The sequence below is a fragment of the Ahaetulla prasina genome, chromosome 5, assembly GCF_028640845.1.
Source record: "Ahaetulla prasina isolate Xishuangbanna chromosome 5, ASM2864084v1, whole genome shotgun sequence".
NCBI lineage: Eukaryota > Metazoa > Chordata > Lepidosauria > Squamata > Colubridae > Ahaetulla > Ahaetulla prasina.
This window is the reverse complement of record NC_080543.1, coordinates 97,481,224-97,504,434: the sequence shown is the minus strand read 5'-3', so window position 1 is coordinate 97,504,434 and position 23,211 is coordinate 97,481,224. Positions and strand designations below refer to the sequence as shown.

At 34.7% G+C, this 23,211-nt stretch overlaps 1 protein-coding gene across 4 annotated transcripts in view; it reads right to left on the bottom strand.

Annotated features, from left to right (window-relative positions):
- The window catches only part of MAP4K4 (mitogen-activated protein kinase kinase kinase kinase 4), a 161,752-nt gene that overhangs the window by 52,034 nt on the left and 86,507 nt on the right, over positions 1–23,211 (bottom strand). For all 4 annotated transcript variants that reach the window (XM_058185731.1, XM_058185732.1, XM_058185733.1 and 1 more), the window contains exons 4-7: positions 9,734–9,859; positions 7,377–7,487; positions 5,518–5,608; positions 2,330–2,460 (exon numbers count right to left, since the gene is read on the bottom strand). In XM_058185731.1, coding sequence (XP_058041714.1) covers positions 2,330–2,460; positions 5,518–5,608; positions 7,377–7,487; positions 9,734–9,859 — 459 coding nt within the window. The remainder of the gene's footprint in view (positions 1–2,329; positions 2,461–5,517; positions 5,609–7,376; positions 7,488–9,733; positions 9,860–23,211) is intronic.

The window sequence follows — 23,211 nt, the reverse complement described above, 5'->3', positions numbered from 1 at the left end:
TGGAATTACAATCCCCCTTCACTGTTTTTAAATAGTTTCAGGTTTTTTTTTAATTTGACTCTGAAAAAAATAAGAAATGTGTTATTTACCTATGTAAATATAAAAAATTAAAATAACTTATGAAGGACAATGTCTAGCATCTTTGCAGTTTAAATCTCTTCCGCTTCAAAGTTTATATTTCATTTTTTTTTTACAAATAATGCAAATACTTGTATTCACATGTTTTCATATAGATTTCCTATATATCTGAAAGTGAAAACAACACTTTTCCAACCATGGATATAACATTTATATAAATTCTGTATCTTTCGGCTATATTTTTCTAGCAGATGTTTTTCTGATGTTTTGGATATGCAATTACTCAGAAACCAAAACCAAATTGATGGGCGTTACATCAACAGGAAAGCAAAGATTGTGCAAAATTAAATTACTAGGACATTAAGTGTACTGTAAAACATTCAAGAACACTACTATAAAAAGCTTATAAATCTTTGCCAATATGTTGCTTGTTCTATTTCAAACTAAATGTAAAAATAAATTTCAGAGTACGAGATTCAAGAATGTGGACATGCTGCTCCTCAGTAGCCTACTACTGTAAGTTTTTAACTAGCAAGACTCCAGAAAAATGAACTCTATTTTAAAAAAGTTTGAAAATGTTTATCAGACCTGAAACAATGCAAAGTCTCTTATCTTCAATGCAGACATAGCCAATAATAGAATACACCTTGAAGACCAATACAGAGTCACTTAATAGCAATGAGGAAAAACTGAGGGAGGGAGGGAGGGAGGGAGACCTTTTCCTTTACTCCAATACTAACTTAGGAAGTTGTAACAGGCTGCACACAGCTTTCGTCAAACTAGTATCACTGAAATATGTTGGACTGTAATTCCTATCACACCCGACCAGTATGACTAAATTAAAGAAAATTGGTAATCATCAGTCAGGTGGTTTAATTTAATTTAATTTCTATCTGTCTTATTCTTATTGGCATTTCAGGACTGAAAAAATAAACTATCTGTCAACACAGATATAAAGGACAGCTGGAAACAACTGTACCTCAAACTATTGTTCTTTTATGAAATCTAACAGGTATTGCAGTAAAATATCCCCCTTTTCATTATTTCTAATGAAGTCAATTTTATATCAATGATCTCCATATTTACCCTTTGCTGTATGACAGACCATTCAATTATAAACAGTTGATACTATCTCCAATATTATTAATCTCCTGGCCTTCTTATTCCACATTAATGCACAGTCAAATACTGTGCATTAATTATTAGTATATTAATTATATACTAATAATTACCCATTGGGGAACAAAGGTGTACTTAAAAATTGTATTTAGTCTGATGTAAAATCATATTCCCCAAGGTTCTGAAAAATTTCAAGCTCCTCAGCAAGATGAATACTTAGTTCTAGAATTGAAAACATTAAATACCAAGTTATCTTTTTTCCCAACTAGTTTCCTATGATAAAGCTCAGATATTTCTGTAATTGAAGAGTTTGCTTCTTCAAAATGGTCTTGAAGAAGCAAACTCAATTTCAAAAACAAGAAATCCATTTAACATGACAGTCTTTAAAATTTAATTTAACAGGATTCAGCTGTACAACCACAACTTCCTCTTAAGATTGATTTCATGATCACTTAATCCCAGCTAGTTAGGACTAGTGGTTAACAATAGTGAATTAAAAATGAGAAAATTCTGAATTTTTATTCTACCCTAGACATGGAAACCAGTGACTTTTTTTCGTCCAGTTGCTTTTTTCAGTCCTAGGAACAAGGCAAGAGCAAACCACTTTTGAACAATGGCCCCAAGAAAATTGTGTAAATTTGCTAAGTAGTCCCCAGGAGTCAAGTTGATTCAAAGGTCCACACATAAACCAAGTAGGAGTTTAGGCCTCTGCTGTTTGAAAAGCTGCAGGAACATGAATGTGGTAGGAAAATGACACCTAAGAAGGAGCATCTGCTCTCTGTCTCAGCAGGAGCCACCAAATAATCACTTGATTGGTGGCACTTTAGTCCAAAAAGATTACCTTTTCTGTTTCCTACAACAGAAATACTAAAAAATGAGCAACATTTATTATCTAAAACAGTAAGCTTTGACATATTTGAGATTATCACGTGTGATCTAAGATTTATTTTTCCAGGTTATGTTGGCTTATCTTGCTCCTCAATTTAAAAAGAAAACTTCCTTAGTCAAAAGAAGGAATATAATGCTCTCCTTACAAAACCTTAATGATTATTTATGAAATAAAGACATTTGTTTACAAAACTAATGGATGAAAGTACTGGAAATAAAACACAATTATTAATATTTTTCTTACTCGATAGTCATATGTTGCATCTGGATTTTCATCACAGGCAATAACTTCTGGAGCCATCCAATAAGGTGTCCCAATAAAAGTATTTCTTCTACCAACTGTCCTGTCCAGCTGAGCGCTAACACCAAAATCCACTATATTCAAATGGAAGAAATGGATAATTAAACACATGAAAGTAAGTTCTCAAGGATTAATTGAGGAAATCTTGTGCAATTATAGTGAATTAATACAAGCCAGGCAATTAATTAAATATTGAAGCAAATGGAATGCCATTAAAATGTATGCAATTCATCATATTTTTCATTGTACAATATTTTTCATTAAATCCAGCCTCATATTAAAGATTAAAGATCGTCAAAAACAATTGTACTATATCACAATAAATCCTAAAGGAATTTTTGGGGTGGAAAGAAAGTAACAATAAGTTAGAAAGTATGCATACAAATCAGTGGTGAAATCAAACTTTTTTACTACTGGTTCTGTGGGCGTGGCTTGGTGGGCATGGCAAAGGAAGGATACTGCAAAATCTCCATTCCCACCCCACTCCAGGGGAAGGATACTGCAAAATCCCCATTCCACTCCACTCTGGGGCCAGCCAGAGATGGTATTTGGTATTTTATCTGAACCACTCAAAATTTCTGCTATTGGTTCTCAGAACTGCTCAAAATTTCTGCTACCGGTTCTCTAGAATCTGTCAGAACCTGCTGGATTTCACCCCTGATACAAATCTAGAGAATCTCTTAAATACACTACAATAAACAAACATCTGCTTCTGCTACTCATTAAAATTCATCAAAACATAAGACTGAAGCAGTAATTCTGACATTGACTTCCACTTCCATTGACTTCTCTTAAAAGATGCCATTGGTTTTAAAAGATCACTTATGAATGATTATATTGAGGAGAAAATAATAATACATTATTCCAAGACCAAGATCCTCCCACCCACCCACCCCCTCTCTCTAAATGTGAGTGGGATCTTGGAGTCCCAGTGGACAATCATTTAAATATGAGCAAGCAGTGTGCTGGAGCTGCCAAAAAGGCAGTGCAGTTCCATCTAGCAAGACCAAGAAGAAGGGTCCTCTCCATGGTGATTCCCTTTCTGGAATGGGACAACTCGCCCTATCCATGTGAGTAGGTCCAGCTGCCGGCAAAGTCAGGAGAACTCATCTCCTTCCTCAGCTCCACCTCTATCAAGAAGTCCAGCAATCTCTCAAAGCTGCATCTGGTAACTCTCAGGCTCTTGGACTAAGGCTTAGCTCCAATCGATGACAGCACCAAGAAATTAAGCCAGTAAAATCAAGGGGAGATCAGGGGAGTCTAGAAAGATCTAGAGGATTCCAAGGGAGCTACACAGTCATAAATTTTCTATCTTCTCTTTCCATTTTCTCCAACTCCATTTTCAAGCACCCCTTTTTCTCTCCTCTGCAAATTCTCAGATTCTGTTTCTCTACTTCTTCACCCTCTCATCAAACTTATCATGCCTATTTTGCTCTCACTTTCCTTTTGACATTCTCCTCTTCCAGAAGTGCTTTTTAAAAAAACCCTCTGCAAAAATTTTTGGGATCTCCATCAACAAATTACACTGCCTCCATCTTAACCTTCAATAATCCTGGTTCAATTCAATTGCTTGCAGCTAAAGCCCAAGCACAAATGCTATATGTGGCTAAATTATGAACATATAACAGCAAGGCTATCTTAGAAATAAAATAAAAATTCTGAGATGCATTTTCAGTTACTCACTGTGTCCCAAATACAATAAAATGTGGAGGTCAATCCAGCTTTTGGAATTGTGAATCTTTACCAGTGGTTAAAACTATACCACAATCCTGATGGACTGACCTAACAAACATTGGCAGAAAACTTCAAACCAGTTATCCAAAGGAAACTGAACCACTATGTCTCATCCAGTGATGCCATTTTGTAATGACTTACAAACTATCCTTGACATGGTCATACGCCTTGCCAAGGTCATGTGTTTGCATTTCGGTGTTTGGTAATTGGATTGCATTTATGAGAGTTACAGACTCCTGCAGTCAGTAGACCATAAGCTGGCTTTTAACACGCAAATCAATGAGGAAGCCATATTCGCTTAATAATCCGTGATTTGATTAACAACTATGATAGAAAATAATAGGTCTCATGTCTTAAGTTGCAGAGTAAGCCAGAGGATCTTTAAATGATTTTGCTCTATTATGGGTTGGGCCCTTTCAGCACTGTTTTTATATACTTAATAGCTTGGATCTTAAGCACTAATGCAAGAATATCCTAACATACTCAAATCCAATATCCTAACATACTCAAATTAGGTATTTTCAGCAAAGGGCAGACATTAAAATTCAAAGGAAGAAAAAGCAGATGAAATGTTAAAAAGTAACTAACTGTGATTTTGAGTTAGAGGATTACAAATTTTTATTTAAGGTAAAGGTTCCCCTCGCACCTAAGTGCTAGTCGTTCCTGACTCTAGGGGGCAGTGCTCATCTCAGTTTCAAAGCCGAAGAGCCAGCGCTGTCCAAAGACGTCTCTGTGGTCATGTAGCCGGCATGACTAAACGCTAATGGCGCACGGAACACTGTTACCTTCCCACCAAAGGTGGTCCCTATTTTTCTACTTTTTATGTGCTTTTGAACTGCTAGACTGGCAGAAGCTGGGACAAGTAACAGAAGCTCACCCCGTAATGCAGCACTAGGGATTCAAACTGCTGAACTGCCGACCTTTTGATCAACAAGCTCAGCATCTTAGCAACTGAGCCACCACGTCTCATGGTGGTTTATTTATTTTATACTGGCTTAAATTTTTAATTCTATACAATTTTAATTGGGGATATTATTTATAAATTTTAAGGGTTTTAAATTTGATTGTTTTAATTCCGGCCATTTATGAACTATGCTCGTTTTAAGTTCTTGTTTTAATTGTATATTGTGCTGTTTTTTATGACTTGGCTGTGCACCGCCCTGAGTCCTTCGGGAGAAGGGCGGTATAAAAATTTAAATAAATAAAAATAAATAAATAAATTTAGTTTATTACTAAATAAACTATGATAAATTCACACTCTCCAAAATTTCCTTGAATAGTATTGACTATTCAGATAGTTTCTCAATACCTCTCCAGCTATGCTGTTACTAGATGAAATAATAATTGAGATGAAATAACAAGCCAGAAGGACATTAAGAACAGTCTAATTAACTTACCTAATTTCACTTCTGCATTTTCTGTTAACAATACATTCTGTCCTTTGATGTCTCGATGAATCACATGATGGGCATGTAGATGTGCCAATCCCTACATTTTTTAAAAAAAAAAGCAAGACAATTCATGAGAAACAATTCATTGTTTCTTTTTCCTTAAATATGCAACATTCAGGCTTGCAGTATGTCATACTACAGTCTATGTTTTCCCCAAATTATTACTGCTATTCCGTTTTTTGTTCTATGTTCTTTAGCAAGAGGAACTGTAGAATATGTTTTATTAACACAGACTACTCATAAAACATAAGGAAAGGAGCATGCATAATTTTAGACTGTTTAATATATATAACAACTTCACAACTTATAAAACATTTCTGGAACATACTTGATAAGAGCAAATGTTATAAGGTCTAAGGTTCTGTATGACAAACCAATCTACAGATCTTTATGGAAAATTACTGGCAAGAGTAGATAATATATATAGCAAGCAAAGTATAATTTGAAAGGAAACCTGGTTATTTGACATATTACCTATAACTGATAATTTATAAATACACACACAATCCTGACAATTCTTTGTTTCTTTTCATTCATTCATATATCAACGAAATTCAAAGTATATTTTGAACCAACTGCTTTTTATGAATGGAATACTATCATGACCAGTAATCATGAATTTCTACCAAAAAAATATGATTGCTTGGATCAGACTTATAAAGAGAACTTAATAAAACCAGGTTCTTGTACAGAAAGATAAGGCATTATAGCAAGACATTATAGAATATAAAATAGGAATGACAATAACTTGACTCAATAATTAAGATCACACAAGCTATTGTAGTAATGTATTCTGAAAAAGAGAGATTTCTCTATATAAGGGAGAATATAACCTTATCTAGTTATTTGCAGATTAAAGATACTGTTTGGTCAGGAATGCAAAGTTCTATTCTGTGTATGCGTCTGCATGAATGTGTATAAAGTCTGATACAGTTGCAATCTCTCTTATGGAAAAAAACCCTTTTTATCATCAGTGATAACTATAACAGTAATGCTTCCAATTAACTTCAAGGTAATTCCTTCATATGAAGTTCATTATACTTGTACATTATCTTGGTTACTTTTTTGGGTAGATAGCATATATATATATATACATACATATATATATATATACATACATATATATATATATCTATATCTCTATATCTCTATCTATATCTATATCTATATCTATATATATATATAGATATCTTTGGTTATTCGGGTTTTCTCCCGCGTAAAATTGGAAGTGTCTTGGCGACGTTTCGACGAAGTCTCATTCGTCATCTTCAGGCTTCAGCTTCGTGCTTCTGGGAGCAATGTGTGATTGCTTCAGGCTTCAGCTTCGTGCTTCTGGGAGCAATGTGTAACCAAAGATCTACATACAAACACCCGCGAAAACCTCAGAAAACATATATATATATTGGTTTTAATTATGCTTTGCAGTTTGCAGAATTGTACACAAGGTTGTAGCAAGCCCTGGTTGTATTTTACTCTTCTAGAGGACTAAGAAAATACTCTAGTAAGCTGTAAACATAGGCTGTACCAAATAATGCAATGCAATGCAATGCAATCCTATCCTATCCTATCCTATAAAGAGTTGGAAGGGACCTTGGAGGTCTTCTAGTCCAACACCCTGCTTAGGCAGATACAGTTTCTAATGCACCCTGTTACATCATTGTTTTACCTTTAAAAATTATTAAAAATAGTAAGTTTGTCTTTCATATGTCTCTAAGTTAAAACCTTCATTGTTAAGACTTATCAAAGTTAAAGCAGAATTTAAAATTTAACAATTTAAATAGAAATGTATTTTTCATGTTTCTTACCCTGAGAATCTCTCTGGAGATATATGCTATCCAGTCTTCTTTCAAAGTATTTCCTTTTGTATTCTTCACAAGATCCGTAATAGAGCCTGCACCACAAAACTCCATAACAAGCTAAAAAAACAATGCAAAACAATTGTTCATAGTACCTTCAGTCCATATACGACATGTCATTTGGATGAATTTACTGAAATAAAGTACGTTCCCATAAGAATGTATCATATGTATTATAACTTAAACCTCAGTGACAATTATAGGTCTATTTCATATCAGCCTATTAGCATTCAGAGAATAAGATGTACACTTCATGGCTATATTTGTACATTATATTATAAAAGATTAAACTGGCTGTCTAACTACTCTGCCTTGGCTCTTTTCTATGTAAAAACTAGCTAACTTAACCTAAATTAACCAGTTATAAGAACCTTCCATAAAATCATCCTCTTTGTTGCTCCCCAACATTAACTGATTTTTCCTATCATTTTCTGTGTCAGCGTTCCAGAAAACCCCCTCCTGCAGAAAAGACTCCGAAGCAACCATTTTTCAAAGTTCTTTTACTATCATAGATAAACTGGCACAACTGGATAAACTCCGAATCTGGGGATCCGGGTTTATCCTCAGTAAGACAAACTCCAAAATCACTACCCCCTTGATCCCTCTGCCGAACACATGCTCCAATCGCCAACCATCCCATCTCGAGATATCACTCCGACCACTCCTTCTCCAGATGTAACCTCGGCCTGACCTTGACCAGTAGGAAGAATGTTATTATGTCTAATGGTCCCTTCTACCAAATCCCCCCTCCTACTTTCTCACACATGGGAAAGTGGCAGCGTGGAAGCCTCCGGCCTAATATGGCTTCCAAAGCTGACGTTCTGGTTAACTGTCCCTATTTATAGTGATACCAAACAATACTACTGAGGTTCAATTTTCAAAGTTGGTAATATGTGAAGACTGCTCTTTTATCATTATGTGCAAACCCTACTTGTGTACTGCATGATACAGATAATCATGCAGTACATAAATAACAAGACTACAAAACTAAGGTATATACGAAGATCTTTGATTGAAACAATATTCACCACTTTTGGCACTGCATCTTTTCTAGTAATGAAAAAATGGTGGGAATATACAGTTCAAAAAGTAGTCAAAAACTGTGATATAAACGAGTTGTAGTGATCTCAATGGTTATCAACACATTAGGTGGTACACCAAAAAATCTTTGATGGCACATAGAAAATTTGTTCATTGACAATATTGTCAATAAAGGCCATGCTGTTTGGATCCATACATCTACTATGCCAACACAATATAAATTCTTAGGTTTGGGGGAAGAACTCAATGTATATTAAGGCCAACACCCACAAAAGAACTGTCAGCTAAAATTTCACATTGTTCCAAAGCTGCTTTTTCAAGAGGCAACTGGACTTTCTGGTTTTTCTTTGAAGACATTTTGCTTCTTATCCAAGAAGCTTCTTCAGCTCTGAAGAAGCTTCTTGGATGGGAAGTAAAACGTCTTCAGAGAAAAACCAGAAAGTCCAATTGCCTCTTAAAAAGGCACCTTTGGGACAACCATGACCTGAATGACTGAGAATCTCCATAGACAGAGATTTCACATTGTTACGAACAAATAACATGCTATTACAAAGCATGGTAAAATTGTAAATCTTCCTTTGGAAACCTGTTTATTCTATCAATATATTTTTTTTCTTGCAAAGGAAAGGAGTCCCTAAGGATTTTACTCTGCTAGTCATTGCTGACTATATGCGGTGGTGTTCATCTCCATTTCAAGGCTGTTGAATCAGCACTGTTCGAAGACATTTCTGCCGTCATGTGGAGCACTGTTTCTCACAAAGCAACTGAGAAATCCTTTTTTAAGTTTTCAAAAAATGTCCAACATTGAGCAAAGTTACTTTTGTTGCGCAAAGTAAATAGAAGTAAATAAATAGCTCCTTATTTTAAGTAAAGCACTGGATTGTCTAAATAGATGTAACAAACCTAGCTCTGGAAAGCATTTAGTTCTTTGTTTTTGTAATAATACTAATTTCACTAAAATCTTTGTGCAAAAAGAATTTGCCCTAACTTAAAAGAGTGTTTCTATTCTATTAAGTGTTAAAAGCAGGAATATAATAGTTACTTTCATATTCTTGCTCTGCTACAGAACACAGGTATAAATATTTGCTGTCAGTAAATCATGTCACAAAAATGTATAACGATGTGCCACACAAATGTGCAATTTATTTTTTAATTCTGTTAGAATGTTGTAAGACTTTGTTGCATTCTAATCCTGTTTATTTAACCTGATGCTCTCAAGATCTAAGAGGAAAAGTTATATGCAAACTCATGAAAGATGTCCTTACCCACAGTTGGTCATCATGTCCTGGGGGACTTTTTTTAATAAAAGCACCATAGTACGTTGCAATATTTCTATGATGGGAATATTTTTTCAGCATGTTGATTTCCAGCTTTATTTCTTCTTCTTCATCCTTGGAAAAACAACAATAATGAGCCTATTGCAATATACATGATACATTCTCAAATATATTTTTAACTTATTAGCTTTACAGTAACCAATGTTATGCCGTAATATATTGCAAAGTAGGACTGCTAGCAATCCATAAGACAGGATCTTAATTTAGTTACAGAAAGTATTTCGCTACCTAAATCAAGCAGAACTCTTAAAAATTACAGGCACTACTTCACTTTGTTACCATACTTTGCTTTTTTATATAAAAAGAAGGGATATAATATATATTAAATAAATAGGTAGAAAAAGTAAAGCAGATTGTAATAGGGAAAAAAGCCTATACCCTCCTTTAAAACAAGATAAATCTGTAACTGTATATTAGGTACCCAGCAAACGGGTGATATTTTTATCCCTTTATTTAGAAAGTGATTATATATATTTCATTAGTCCACATATATTTTTGCTTAATTTTTTTATTCCACATATTTAGTATAATAGTTTTTTTTAAATTGCAAAAGCTCTTTATAATATATGATTCCCATAATTAAAAACTGTCCCATAACTGACATTTTAAACTAACATTTGAAATTCTGAAGTAAAGTCTTTATATTTCTTGGAACCTATTTTCTAACTGTTTGTGTCCTACTTGATTTTTTAAAATTGGTTTGGGTCTGGTGAAAGTTAGATCAAGGAAAGGTGATATGTGATTCAAATATAAAGTCAATACTTTTAGTTTAGGATAAGACTTAGGTCTTCTACACATGTAGCTGAACATTTAAAAATGTTAAAGGGGATACAGAGCATTGTAGATGGCTATCTTTAGAAAACTATAGTTTTAAGCAGCAGCACCAAAAAGTAGATGATAAAATATATGGTATTACTCTGAACCAAATGAAAAATTCCCTCCAAAACATTTTCTTCATTACTCATAAAATCGTAGATAAAATCGCAGTCCAATGTTTGAAATAAAGAAATACCAGTACTTTTTGAATTAATAATTATTTAATTTTAGTATTAATCTTTAATATTACCTTCTAATAATAGTTAAGATACTTGTCATGAATCAATATATCTAAATCTTTAATATATAGTTACTGCACGGTTGTAGGTTACAGAATATATTCTGTTCAAAACAGAATCAGAAAAAAATCAATCAGCTTAAGATAGGATCTGTTGCACTGACATCTGGTGGCTACTGATACAGCATCACACCATTTTTTAAGGTTTTTAGAAACACAAATATGCTATCACTTAATACGTTTTTATTTTCCTATCCAGGGATGCATGTGAAGAATAAAAAAATCTTGTTTCTTATGTTGTCATTGAATTTTTCCTGATTCTTGTTCATAAAAACCTATTAAGATAAGTATGCTTTAATTAATAGTGAATCAGAATATAATCCAAATTCAGAAAGCAAAATACAAGGATAGAAAAGTGTATGCAATAAAGAAAAAATAGGACCTACTTTGCTTAACAAAGCTCAAGTAACAGAAATTAAATCTTTTTACAGACCTGAATTTGAAAAGCTCCATGAATTAAGTAGTTATTTTAATTTTTATAATATTATTTTTTCATATAGAATGAACTAAAATCAAAATCCTGTGAAAAGAACCTATTAATATTATATTACACTTTTATACAATTTCATGGCCATGGCCATGAATCTATTTTGGCCAGTTACCTGAGCAAAGAAAAAAGGCCTGGGAATTATATTAGGACAAATGGAGGAAACCTTAAATTAACCTGTGGTAGAAAGAGAAGAAAATGTAGTTGAGGTATATTTTAGATGCCATATAAATAAGATTTTAGGAACACTGAGAAGTATGTTTTGGAATTCAAAATAACAAAACTTATAATTTGTTGGGAACTTTTAGCTTGTAGTCTAACACCACATTGTTAACAGCTTCACTTTCTGGTGTCTCCATAGTATTTTTAAAAAATATATACTTTTTTTAACATCATGGACACATTAGAAAGGATTTCCTGAGGCTCTCGGAAACCAAGGCACGTTTACAAACTTCCTGCTACATTGAAGTGACAAAAGTATATGTAATCCAGTTTAACAAGACCTCAAGAAAACAGAGTACAAAGAAAATACGGTTCAATCTGCTGGAAAAGATCAGACGCCTATCCAATGTTGCATCTCTTGCTAAGTTTTCATCTATGAGAAATTCAAAACAGGAACCTATCAGCAATAGTTATCCTGTTACATATTTCATGTCAATTGATAAGTTGCATCTCATCCTAGGGCATAAGAGTAGCTGCCACTTAAAAATTGTTGACTGTGAATTTGTCTATTCTTTTAAAGCTAAGTCAGTCATTACGTAATAAGGACACAAATTTTTGGGGGGACGTGTGGTTAACATTATTTTTAAAACAACTAGGTGCCTGTATCATGATCAAGCATGAGAAAAGACTTCCTGTGGCACTAGTGATGACACCAGAGAAAACTATTATTTCATAAGGAGCAGATTCCAACTGAAGACAAGTCAAGTCAGACAGATGACAATGATATAAAATGTTAGTAGTGTGGTTCACATCAGCATGGAAACATTCTGGTTCCTTTTCAAAAAAAGTTAAAGAATGCAACGTTTTTTGTTACCAGGTTGCCATGCCCAAAGCTTTGAATCTGTTTGAAAGTAGCTTTTCAGGCTTGAATAAAAACCACTCTGAATTCTTTCAGTATAGTGTTCAGTTCTGTTGCTGATTTTAAAAGGTACTTTTCTTTAGTTTCATTATAAAGAATACTAGTTAACCTTATATGTAATCAGCACCAAATAATGTCAGGGAATTATACACAATAGGTAAGGTTAAAACATAGCTAAAACACTTTTAATTCCAGCAAAAACCAATGCTACAGTTTTTTGCTTGCCCAATTAGTAAGGTAGTATCATACTTTATGAATGTCTGCCAGAAATGGCATGTAATAGAAGATCAGGACAGAAGACAGATGTGTGTGATATACATCTATATAAAATAACTATAAAAATAATATATCTATAAAATACTACATTACAATTGATTCTGCCTATGCTACCTTCTTTCTGATATATACCCAGACTACTTTCATGGGGGGGAAAAACAAAAAAAGGAAGTTGGAGTAGGGATGGGTGGACTGACAAAGAACAAAATAACAGTATTCACACCTTGAAGTCTTCTACTATCCACATGCCTCCTTCTTTATTTTCCAGAGCTTTGTCTAGTCTAATTAGCAAATGTAAGAGGCTCCAATTCATTAGTAATTACTTTGAGAAAACTTATTTGTTTGTTGTCACTGGTAAGGCACCACCTATTCTAATTTCATAATTGTAATTGGTTCTTCATGAATTCAATCTGTGCTACTATATTTTTAATTCTCCAGCACTTGAAGCAGCAATTTATGATATGGATAAGAGGGAGGGGGAAAGAGAGGGAGAGAGGGAGGGAGGGGGGAGAGAGAGACAGAGAGAGAATTGGTTCCTAAAACTATATCAGAACTTCATACAAAACCTTATTCATTTTTTGCTGAATAATTAATTGCAATAAATATGTAGACAATTTATAACAAAAATTATGGGCTAAATGAAACACAGTAAAACTTTTTAAAATCAAAATTAATTTAAGGAGGTAACTTTATCCTTTTATTAAAAGCAATAGCATTCAGAACGTTCATTGTTGCCTTGCTCAGTGTTTTTCAAACTTGGCAATTTTAAGACATGTGAACTTCAGTTCCCAGAATTCCCTAGCCAATATGCTGGTTAGAGAATTCTGGGAGTAAAGTCCACACATTGTAAAGTTTCTCAGTTTAAAAAACACTGGCCTAAATTATGCTACATGTAGCTTATTCAGAACATGTAAATAACCATTACAGTGATTTCTTTGAAAAAGAGTGAATCTGTCCAAGGAAGTGTTATTTTTAGCAGACAGCTCCACCACACACAGTTTTCACTAATCCTAGACATATGAAGAAAAAAACTGCCATATTTAAAACAAAGTCTTGGAGTTGCCTTTGTGGACATGTCCATGCAATTTACTTAGCTCTAATATGAAAGTGATTTATCATTGTCATCTTTTGGATTTTTTTTCCTCCCACTTCCTAGTCTGGCACTTATAGCCTAAGTACTTAACATCCAAGATCTAATTAAGCCTCAGCCTGCTTAGCTTGTTGGCCCAGACAAGATCAGTCAGATACTTCTACCTGCAGAAAGAGTAACTACAATAGCTACTCTTTATTCATTTGAAACAGAAAATAGCCTTGGGTCCCTGAAGCTGAGGGAATTAAGATAATGAGGAGGTCTTTAAAAGGCCTTGATGCCCTAGAAATTTCTTTTTACTTTCTATTTAGATCCATTCCATAACCCAAACTTAAGGTATTTGGTTTAAAAATCTAAAGGTTTTATCAGATCTGTTAGCTTATTTTTACATAATAGCAAGCAATAAAATGTGTATGTTCATCATAGAATTTGAGCTATTTTTTATTTGTTGCTAAATACTTTAGTAACTCTTAATAATCTGAATCAAATTAAAAGTCAGATCTAAAATATTTTTTTAAACAAATAACTATTTATTATCCATTTTGTATCCTAGTAAGCTTTGCATAGTTGTGAGTATCAATTTATTCAGCATCAAGGATTATTTTGTGCTGTTGTACTTAATGTACCTTGACATACCTATCTTAAGTCTTAAGACTTAAGATAAAGTCTTCTTTACCAGATTTGTAGTGCAGTACCAGCAGTCATAGGACTGATAAGAGTATGTTCTTGGGTCAGATATTTACATCAATGCTGCCAGGCATATATAGAAACCTTGCAGCTAAAATGTAGACATAAGCAATAATGAAGGGAGTCACAAGGTAATTGTGTCTATCTCAGACATGACCTCATAACCAACAGAAGAGCTGTTGACAATAAGCAGGCATCTACATTTACCATACTTGCCTAAGAACAATAGCAGAAAGACTAATCAGGCAGGAGAAAAATCAAGCTTTTGTCTAATGAAACAAATATAATTCATCTCTCTCTCCATACCATACCCTAGTGGCCAAAATTGTGGAAACCTTTTGGGAAAAGTGTATTTTTGAGGTGGGTTTTTTTTTTCCCCAGAATAGAATAGAATTCTTTATCTGGCCAAGTGTGATTGGACACACAAGGAATTTGACTTGGTGCATATGCTCTTGGTGTACATAAAAGAAAAGATACATTCGTCAAGAATCATAAGGTACAACACTTAATGATAGTCATAGGTAACAAATAAGCAATCAAATCATATTAGGAAACAGTCAATATAAATCTTAAGGATACTAGCAACAAGGTTACAGTCATAATTGGGAGGAGATGGGTGATAGGAACGATGAGAAGATTAATAGTAATGCAGATTTGGTAACTAGTTTGACAGTGTTGAGAGAATTATTTGTTTAGCAGAGTGATGGCGGTTGAAAAAAAAACTGTTTTTGTGTCTAGTTGTTCTGGTGTGCAGTGCTCTATAGCGTCGTTTTGAGGGAAGGAGTTGAAACAGTTTATGTCCAGGATGTGAGGAGTCTGTAAATATTTTCACAGCCCTCTTTTTGACTCATGCAGTATACAGGTCCTCAAGGAAAGGCAGGTTAGTAGCAATTGTTTTTTCTGCAGTTCTAATTATCCTCTGAAGTCTGTGTCTGTCTTGTTGGGTTGCAGAACCAAACCAGACAGTTATAGAGGTGCAGATGACAGACTCAATAATTCCTCTGTAGAACTTTATCAGCAGCTTCTTGGGCAGTTTGAGCTTTCTGAGTTGGCGCAGAAAAAAATTCTTTGTTGTGCTTTTTTGATGATGTTTTTGATGTTAGCTGTCCATTTTAGATCTTGTGATATGGTAGAACCTAGAAATTTGAAGGTCCCTACCGTTGATACTCTGTTGTCTAGTATTGTAAGAGGTGGTAGTAAGGGAGGGTTTCTCCTGTGTTCAGTTCCAGATTGTTCCAGTCGCACCACGAGCTAGTTGTTCAACCTGCGGTTGAACATTCATCATTGTCTCAAATGAGACCAATCACTGTTGTGTCATCTGTGAACTTCAGTAGTTTAACAGATGGATCATTTGAGATGCAGTCATTGGTATATAGAGAAAAGAGAAGTGGAGAGAGCACACAGGCTTGTGGGGGGGGGCTGTGCTAATTGTACAGGTACCTGATGTGATTCTGCTTAGCTTCACCTGCTGCTTCCTGTCTGTTAGGAAGCTTATGATCCACTTACAAGTGTGTTCAGGTACCGCTAGCTGGTTTAGCTTAGTTAGAACAATGTCTGGAATGATGGTGTTGAATGCTGAACTAAAGTCTACAAAGAGGATTCTTGCATAGGTCTTTGGAGATTCAAGATGTTGTAGGATGTAGTGCAGAGCGATATTAACAACATCATCTGTTGATCTATTTGCTCGGTATGCAAATTGCAAGGGGTCTAACTGTGGATCTGTGATGGTTTTCAAGTGGGACAGCACTAGCCTTTCAAAGGTTTTCATAACTACAGATTTTAGAGCAACTGGTCTGTAGTCATTCAGTTCCTTGATGGTGGGCTTCTTCAGCACTGGGATGATAGTAAAGCGTTTGAAGCAAGAAGGAACATAGCACATCTCTAGCGATTTATTGAAGAGACGAATAAAGATCGGGGCCAATTGGTCAGCACTGACTTTTAAACAAGGTTTGATGGCTAATAATACTACTTTTGTGTGTGTGTGTGGGGGGTGAGTTTCAAGAATCATATTCCACTGCTGGAATGCCCTGGGAATAGCCCAGATCTTAACCCAATTGAAAATCTATGGAGCCGAGTAAAGAAACTTGTTAGTCAGAAGCGACCCAGCAATGAAACCGAGCAATCATTCAATCTTGGTTTCACATTATAACAGCTGCAGAACTAAAAGACTTGGTTCACTCCATGGGAAGATGTTGTAAGGCCGTAATTCATGCTAAACGTTACCCAACTATTAACTGACATGGTGATAATTTTTGTATATCTCATTTTTTCTATGGTTATAATTTTCGTATATCTCATTTTTCTACGTTCTTTAGACTATTCTTTATACTGTAACTGCTCTTCTAAAATCAAATCCTTCATAAAAGTTATTGCATTACATTATTGATTAAATTACCTTTCCATTGATATATAATTTTATGGTAATAGTCCAAAAAAAAAAAGCGGTGTTATTAGTTAGTTTTAGAAAATACACTTTTCCCCAAAAGGTTTCCACAATTTTGGCCACTACTGTACTAGTCTATCTTTCAACCACAATCTAGGTAATCCTATTAAATATGGAAAGTTTAAAACACAATTTTAATTTTATTCTATCAAGTTTCTGTCTGTGGGTCTCTCTCAAACATTTAGAAAATATGGTGTTTCAAGTACATGATCTATGCCTATTATTTTTTGCCATTGATTATTCTGCCTAGGGATAACAATGGAACTGAAATTGAGAACATTGAACAGTGTATGGAAATTATCGGTCAAATGATCTGGCTTAGTATATCATAATTTTCACAATTAATTGGGCTTAATTGTAAGCACCACCTGTCCATTTCAGATGTGATAGCAAAACATGATTACTGCAAACCTGAAAGAGAAAAAGGGTATTGATGTTTGCATGGCAAAGATAGGCACAGAATGCATAAATGCACAGCATAATTTTAACTGCCAATACAGAGTTTGAATATAAAGTATGAATAGGCTTTAAAACAACTTTTGGCTTAGCTGAAAAAGTTACTTTAAATAACAAATCTCCTAGTTTTATTAATGTTCTATTAAAATTAGTTTACATCTTAATGCATATAGTAGATGACAACGTACAAATGAAGATATTACACTGGAGACAAATAAGGGAAATTATTTTTTTTCCTCCTATTGAAAAATATTACAGCTGAGGGGAAAAATATATGACAAAATAGTATACCCAGAAAACCAAATAATGTTGTAACTAATGATAAAACATGCTTATGATTTGAACAAAAATGCAAGAGTGATACAATAATATAGTTTATAATGAAAATTATAAAGTTGTAATTTGTACATGTGTTATAGGGTAAATACATAATGGCAGGGTCCCAGATAACTATTCTGCAGCTAGGAATTGCACTCTAGTGTCCCAAGTAGTGTTTTGGTGATATGCTCATTTCGCCCAAAATGTAGCCTTTTCATTTAGAGTCTTGATTTTCCTCAGTGGATTTGTTTTCTATTTAAAATAACCCTTGCCATATTCAAATAATCCTATGTATAGATATGCTAAACTCGATACTATATTAACATTAATTGATGTCCTAGTAAAAATGATAAAAAAATAATTCCACAGGCATGCTAGGGTGTGGGGGGGGGAGAGAAGATTTTAGGACCACACAGAAAGAATGGCTGCTGTATACATGCTAACCATAAATCACCATTTCAGATGCATTTGGGATTTCAGCATAATCTGATTTGTAAAACAAACTATTCTTCAAAAAGAATACATTGCAATGTCTGGTATACTCCTGAATAACAAGTAGGATAGTGCAGTTTGCAAAGTTCTCAGTGTTAAGCAACTTTGGGGAGATCCCCAAATCCAAGAGCAACACTGAAAGCAATAGTAACCTTACATCTACCAGTTTATCAATTCACAGGATTACAGTGTGGATGTAATTTGCTAATATATCCAGCAAGTATAAATAAATTCTAGATTTCAGAAAAGTGAAAATATCAAATAAATAGGACTATGAAAAATCGCTTGAATGCAACAGCTTTGAGTGTCCTCTTCTTAAAACAAAACTGAATTTCATTTCCAGTATGGAACAATAGTATGCTGTTTTGTACTGTACTTTGAACAGAGGGGCAACTGTAGTCAACTGCTTTGACTACTGTATTCTGTGCAATACAACTGGACTTTGTGATTTGCTATTCTATTAAAACAAAACTGGGCCATTCAAATCGGCTCATTCAGAGCTGCTACTCTCTGAAAAACTGGGAGAGGGATGTGGAACAGCAGAGAACAGAAGGCTCACTGAGAGGCCATTTTAGATCTGAAACTACTGGTAGCTATTGACTAAGACCTGGAGTTCTGTAGTGAGTCAGAATCTGGAGAGCTGCTAGAAGTAGTGAGTATATAGCTGGTCATTTAATATATGGATGTGCCTGCTTTATCAGCAAAAGCAGAGATAAGCAAACCTTCTCACCACTTATCTGATGTGCTACCCAATCAATGTCAGTGGTGGATGGTGGGGAATTCCTGAATTATAGACTCATTCCTTAAAAGGAAGAAACCCTATTGAACAGATATATTTCTGAATTCACCAATCCATTTCCAGAACTGGTAAGAGCTCCATCTTGCCTGAATATTCAGCTATTAGGAATCTGGAGACATGTAAACAAAGATGTGCAGTAAACTATTATTAGTACTGAGCATCATCAGCCTGCTAATGACAACTATCTCCCAAGGCAGCTGTAAACCTTGACAACAACTTCATATAGACTTCAAATAACACAGGAGATAAAATATTGCATGACCCTATTTATACATCCTTGGGACAGTTTGTGATGGGACAAGCATATATCTCCCTGTTTCACTTTCAGCTTGAACTGAGGGATAGGAAAGAACAGCTCTCTTAAGTACTGAAACAATGTACTTTACATTGTTGTATAGGTGTAATCAAGAAAACCAGGAATATCACTAGTACATGTAGTCCTTGACTTACAACAGTTCGTTTAGTGACCATTCAAAGTTACAAAGGCTTTACAAAAAAATTGACTTATGACCAGTTTTCACACTTACAACCATTGTAATGTCCCCATGGTCATGTAATCAAAATTCAGATGCTTGGCAATTGACTCCTATTTATAACAAATGCAGTCGCCCAGGGTCACCTGATCCTCTTTTTTAATCTTCTGACAACCCAAGTCAATGGCAAAGTCAGATTCGCTTAGCAACAATTTGACTAATTTAACCACTACAATGATTCACTTAACAACTGTGGCAAGAAAGGTCATAAAACAGGGCAAACCCACTTAATAATTGTTTCACTTGGCAACAGAAATTGTGATCATAAGTTGAGGACTACCTGTATTTCACTTTCCTGTCTCTTTCCTATCTAGTTGATCAATAAGTCTGCCTTCATGAAAAAATTGAATCCAAATCCAAGTTAGCAAGGTATTTGATTAAGAAAAGAAAAATACTAATGATCTAAATAATCACTGGCAGGGCAGAATGTTTAGACAGCCTTATAAATTAACAGGCAAGTAGTTGTATGAACAGAACTAAGAGTTATATCTGCTTCCAAGCAACTGTATTTGCAAAAAGCTCACAAGCCTAGTTGGAGTAAGAAGGCTGACATTACTATTTGTAGTCTGGAGCCTGGCTCAGCTCTGAAAAGTTCCTTTGGGCAGTTTCAACAGAAGCAATTAAGTAGAAAACCCATGTCCTTTCTTTTCCTTCATTGCCATGAATTTTATAATGGTGCCGATACTAGGATTCACTGCATCTATCCAGTTGTGCCATAGTTGTTCAAGCCACTTTTATTACCATTTCATTGCTTGCAATACTACACAAAACAAGGAATACGCTGTAGCCATTTGATTCTAGCATCTAGGAGATATGGTTATTTCATGTCTGAGCCTGACTCCAATAAGCTAAATTCCTATATATGTTCTTTCTTTCCTTCCACAAAAAGTTTCAAAGTGGATTTTGTTACCAAGTCAGTATCAACTGAGAAACCACATACAGTTTCTCCATGACAATCTGTCCCTGGCCTGGTTTTTCATGTCTTCCAACTACACATTCATCAACTCTGTAGATAAGCTCATACACCAATGTCCTCTTCTTTTCTGTCACATTCACAGCTAAATCTTCACCGAATGTGTCTGAAATAGGATAATTTGAGCCTGGTTATTTGTGCCTTGAGTGAGAATTCTGGATGGATACATCTGATGAGCCATTAGTTTATTTTTCTTGGCTGACCAGCCTTCTCCAACAGCAATTGATAACAAAGAATCCAGTTAATATTGATTCAATGTCTTTTCTAATTCTGCATAAGGCCTTTACCACAGAAGACAACAGCAACATGGATGTGCATGCTGGAATATATTAATACAAATATTAATAATGTGTACCACACAATGAATACTAAAGAAGAGATATAAAATCTCTTTTATATCTAGTAGTAACTGTGAGAGGGATCTTGGAGTCCTAGCGGACAATCACTTAAATATGAGCCAGCAGTATGCTGGAGCTGCCAAAAAAGCCAACACAGTTCTAGGCTGCATTAACAGTGGGATAGAATCAAGATCATGTGAAGTGTTAATACCAATTTATAATGTCTTGGTAATGCCATACTTCAAATACCGCATCTAGTTTTGATCACCACGATGTAAAAAAGATGTTGAGACTCTAGAAAGAGTGCAGAGAAGAGTAGCAAAGATGATTAGGAGACTGCAGGCTAAAACATAAAAAGAACAGTTGCTGGAATCAAGTATGTCTAATTTAATGAAAAGAAGGACTAGAGGTGACATGATAGCAATGCTCCAATATCTAAGAGGTTGCCACAAAGAAGAGGGAGTCAACCTATTCTTCAAAACACCTGAAAGCAGGACAAGAAGCAATGGATGGAAACTAATTAAGGAGAGAAGCAACCCAGAACTAAGGAGAAATTTCCTGACAGTTAGAACAATTAATCAGTGGAACAACTTGCCTCCAGAAGTTGTGAATGCTCCAACACTGGAAGTTTTAAGAAGAGATTGGGAAACCATTTGTCTGAAATGGTATAGGGTCTCCTGCCTGAGCAGGGGATTGGACTAGAAGACCTCCAAGGTCCCTTCCAACTCTGTTGTTCTATTCTAAAATACTATGTACAGTAAATGATATTCTACACTAGAGCATGGAAGACATACGCAAATTTTAATGTGACAGAAGGAGAAATATATAAAGTACATAAGCAGTGACATCATGATTTTTTTTGCCTTATCTCTGCTTATTTTGCAGTGCTGTTCCACCCAAAGGCTAAGCAAAGCCATCTGCATGTAAAAAGTTATTTGCCTCAATCATTGAAAGAAGACTTTCCTGTAAAACCAGACAAATAGGTCCATCTTTCTTCCTAAACTGATTTATTACAGATTTAAAACTTGTGATAATCACATCCATAAACTTTTTAAAGTTGTTAATTTCTACATTTCCTTAGGAGTAGTGAGGAGCATGGATTAAGATACACAACACTCATTCAAGAAAATTATTATTGGAAAGGGGTGACAGCTTAAAGTTCTAAAAGTAGCCTTTTTGTGCTTCCATGCATAGGTTGCCATGGCTACAGCTTCTACATAAAAGCAAAGTGTTGGACTTGTTTAAAGAAGCGGGAAACTCTACCTCTTGCCATTTCAACCACGATGTTCCAAGACATCTTGGCTCAAAACAAACACAACTGTGAATGCAGGACTAAAGGACCAAACAACAGTTTAAATCTGACAGTCAACAGGAATTTCCTTCTCCTCTTAAATATACAGAGAACATGCACAGTTGCCAGGGAGAAGGAAAACAAAAGACAAGACAGAATAATATCCTAAAATGTCATTATGTTATTTATTTTACCTTTCCACTCAGTTATTTTAATAATCTGCATCACTGACCCCAAGCATCTGGAGCAACTACATTTTAGAAAGCTGTAAAAGTTAACTGAAACATTATCAAAATATTTTGGTATGATCAATGTCTGAAAGCAAATGTGTTTATTTTAAAATAATTAAGATGAAATAAAATAATTAATGCAAAATATCAAGGGGAAATAATTATTTCATTTATTCCAGAGTTAAATTGTCCTCTTCCGTCTCCTTTAAGATAAAGTTTAGTACTCAGAACTTGAGTTCATGAGCTTAGCTTTACCTCTGAAAACAAAAGACTCTTAGAAGCACATGGAAGGCAGGGAAGTTATATAAATACATGTCCAGAGCTGACTTACAAAGAGTAACTGTATCACTACTGCTGTGATCCATAGTTGCCCATTAACGGCTAGATGCTGCCCTGATTCAGCATCCCTTGGACCTTGACAGAAAGCTATCAAAGACTCCTTTTCATCTGTAAGGCCGCTCAGAACAGACTGCAGCAGCTGAGAGAGATTAAGGGATTTCAGCTGAGGTTACAGTTTGCAAAATGTAGCTCTGTGAACTTCATCATTCAAGAGCAATAAGTATTAAGCATTTATTCAAAGCATTATGACAATTTCAAGATTAATGAGTTGAATACAGCATGAGCTTTATAGTAATTGTTTACCTAGTTCTATTACATATATTTTGGAGCTAATTTAAAAGATGCCAATCACCATACAATATGTAACTGTGCTAATTAGAAATGAAAATATAAGAAATTAACAGTAAGAAGTATGATTTTATCTGAAGAATAAGAGGCTTTTTACTTAGGATAGAAAAA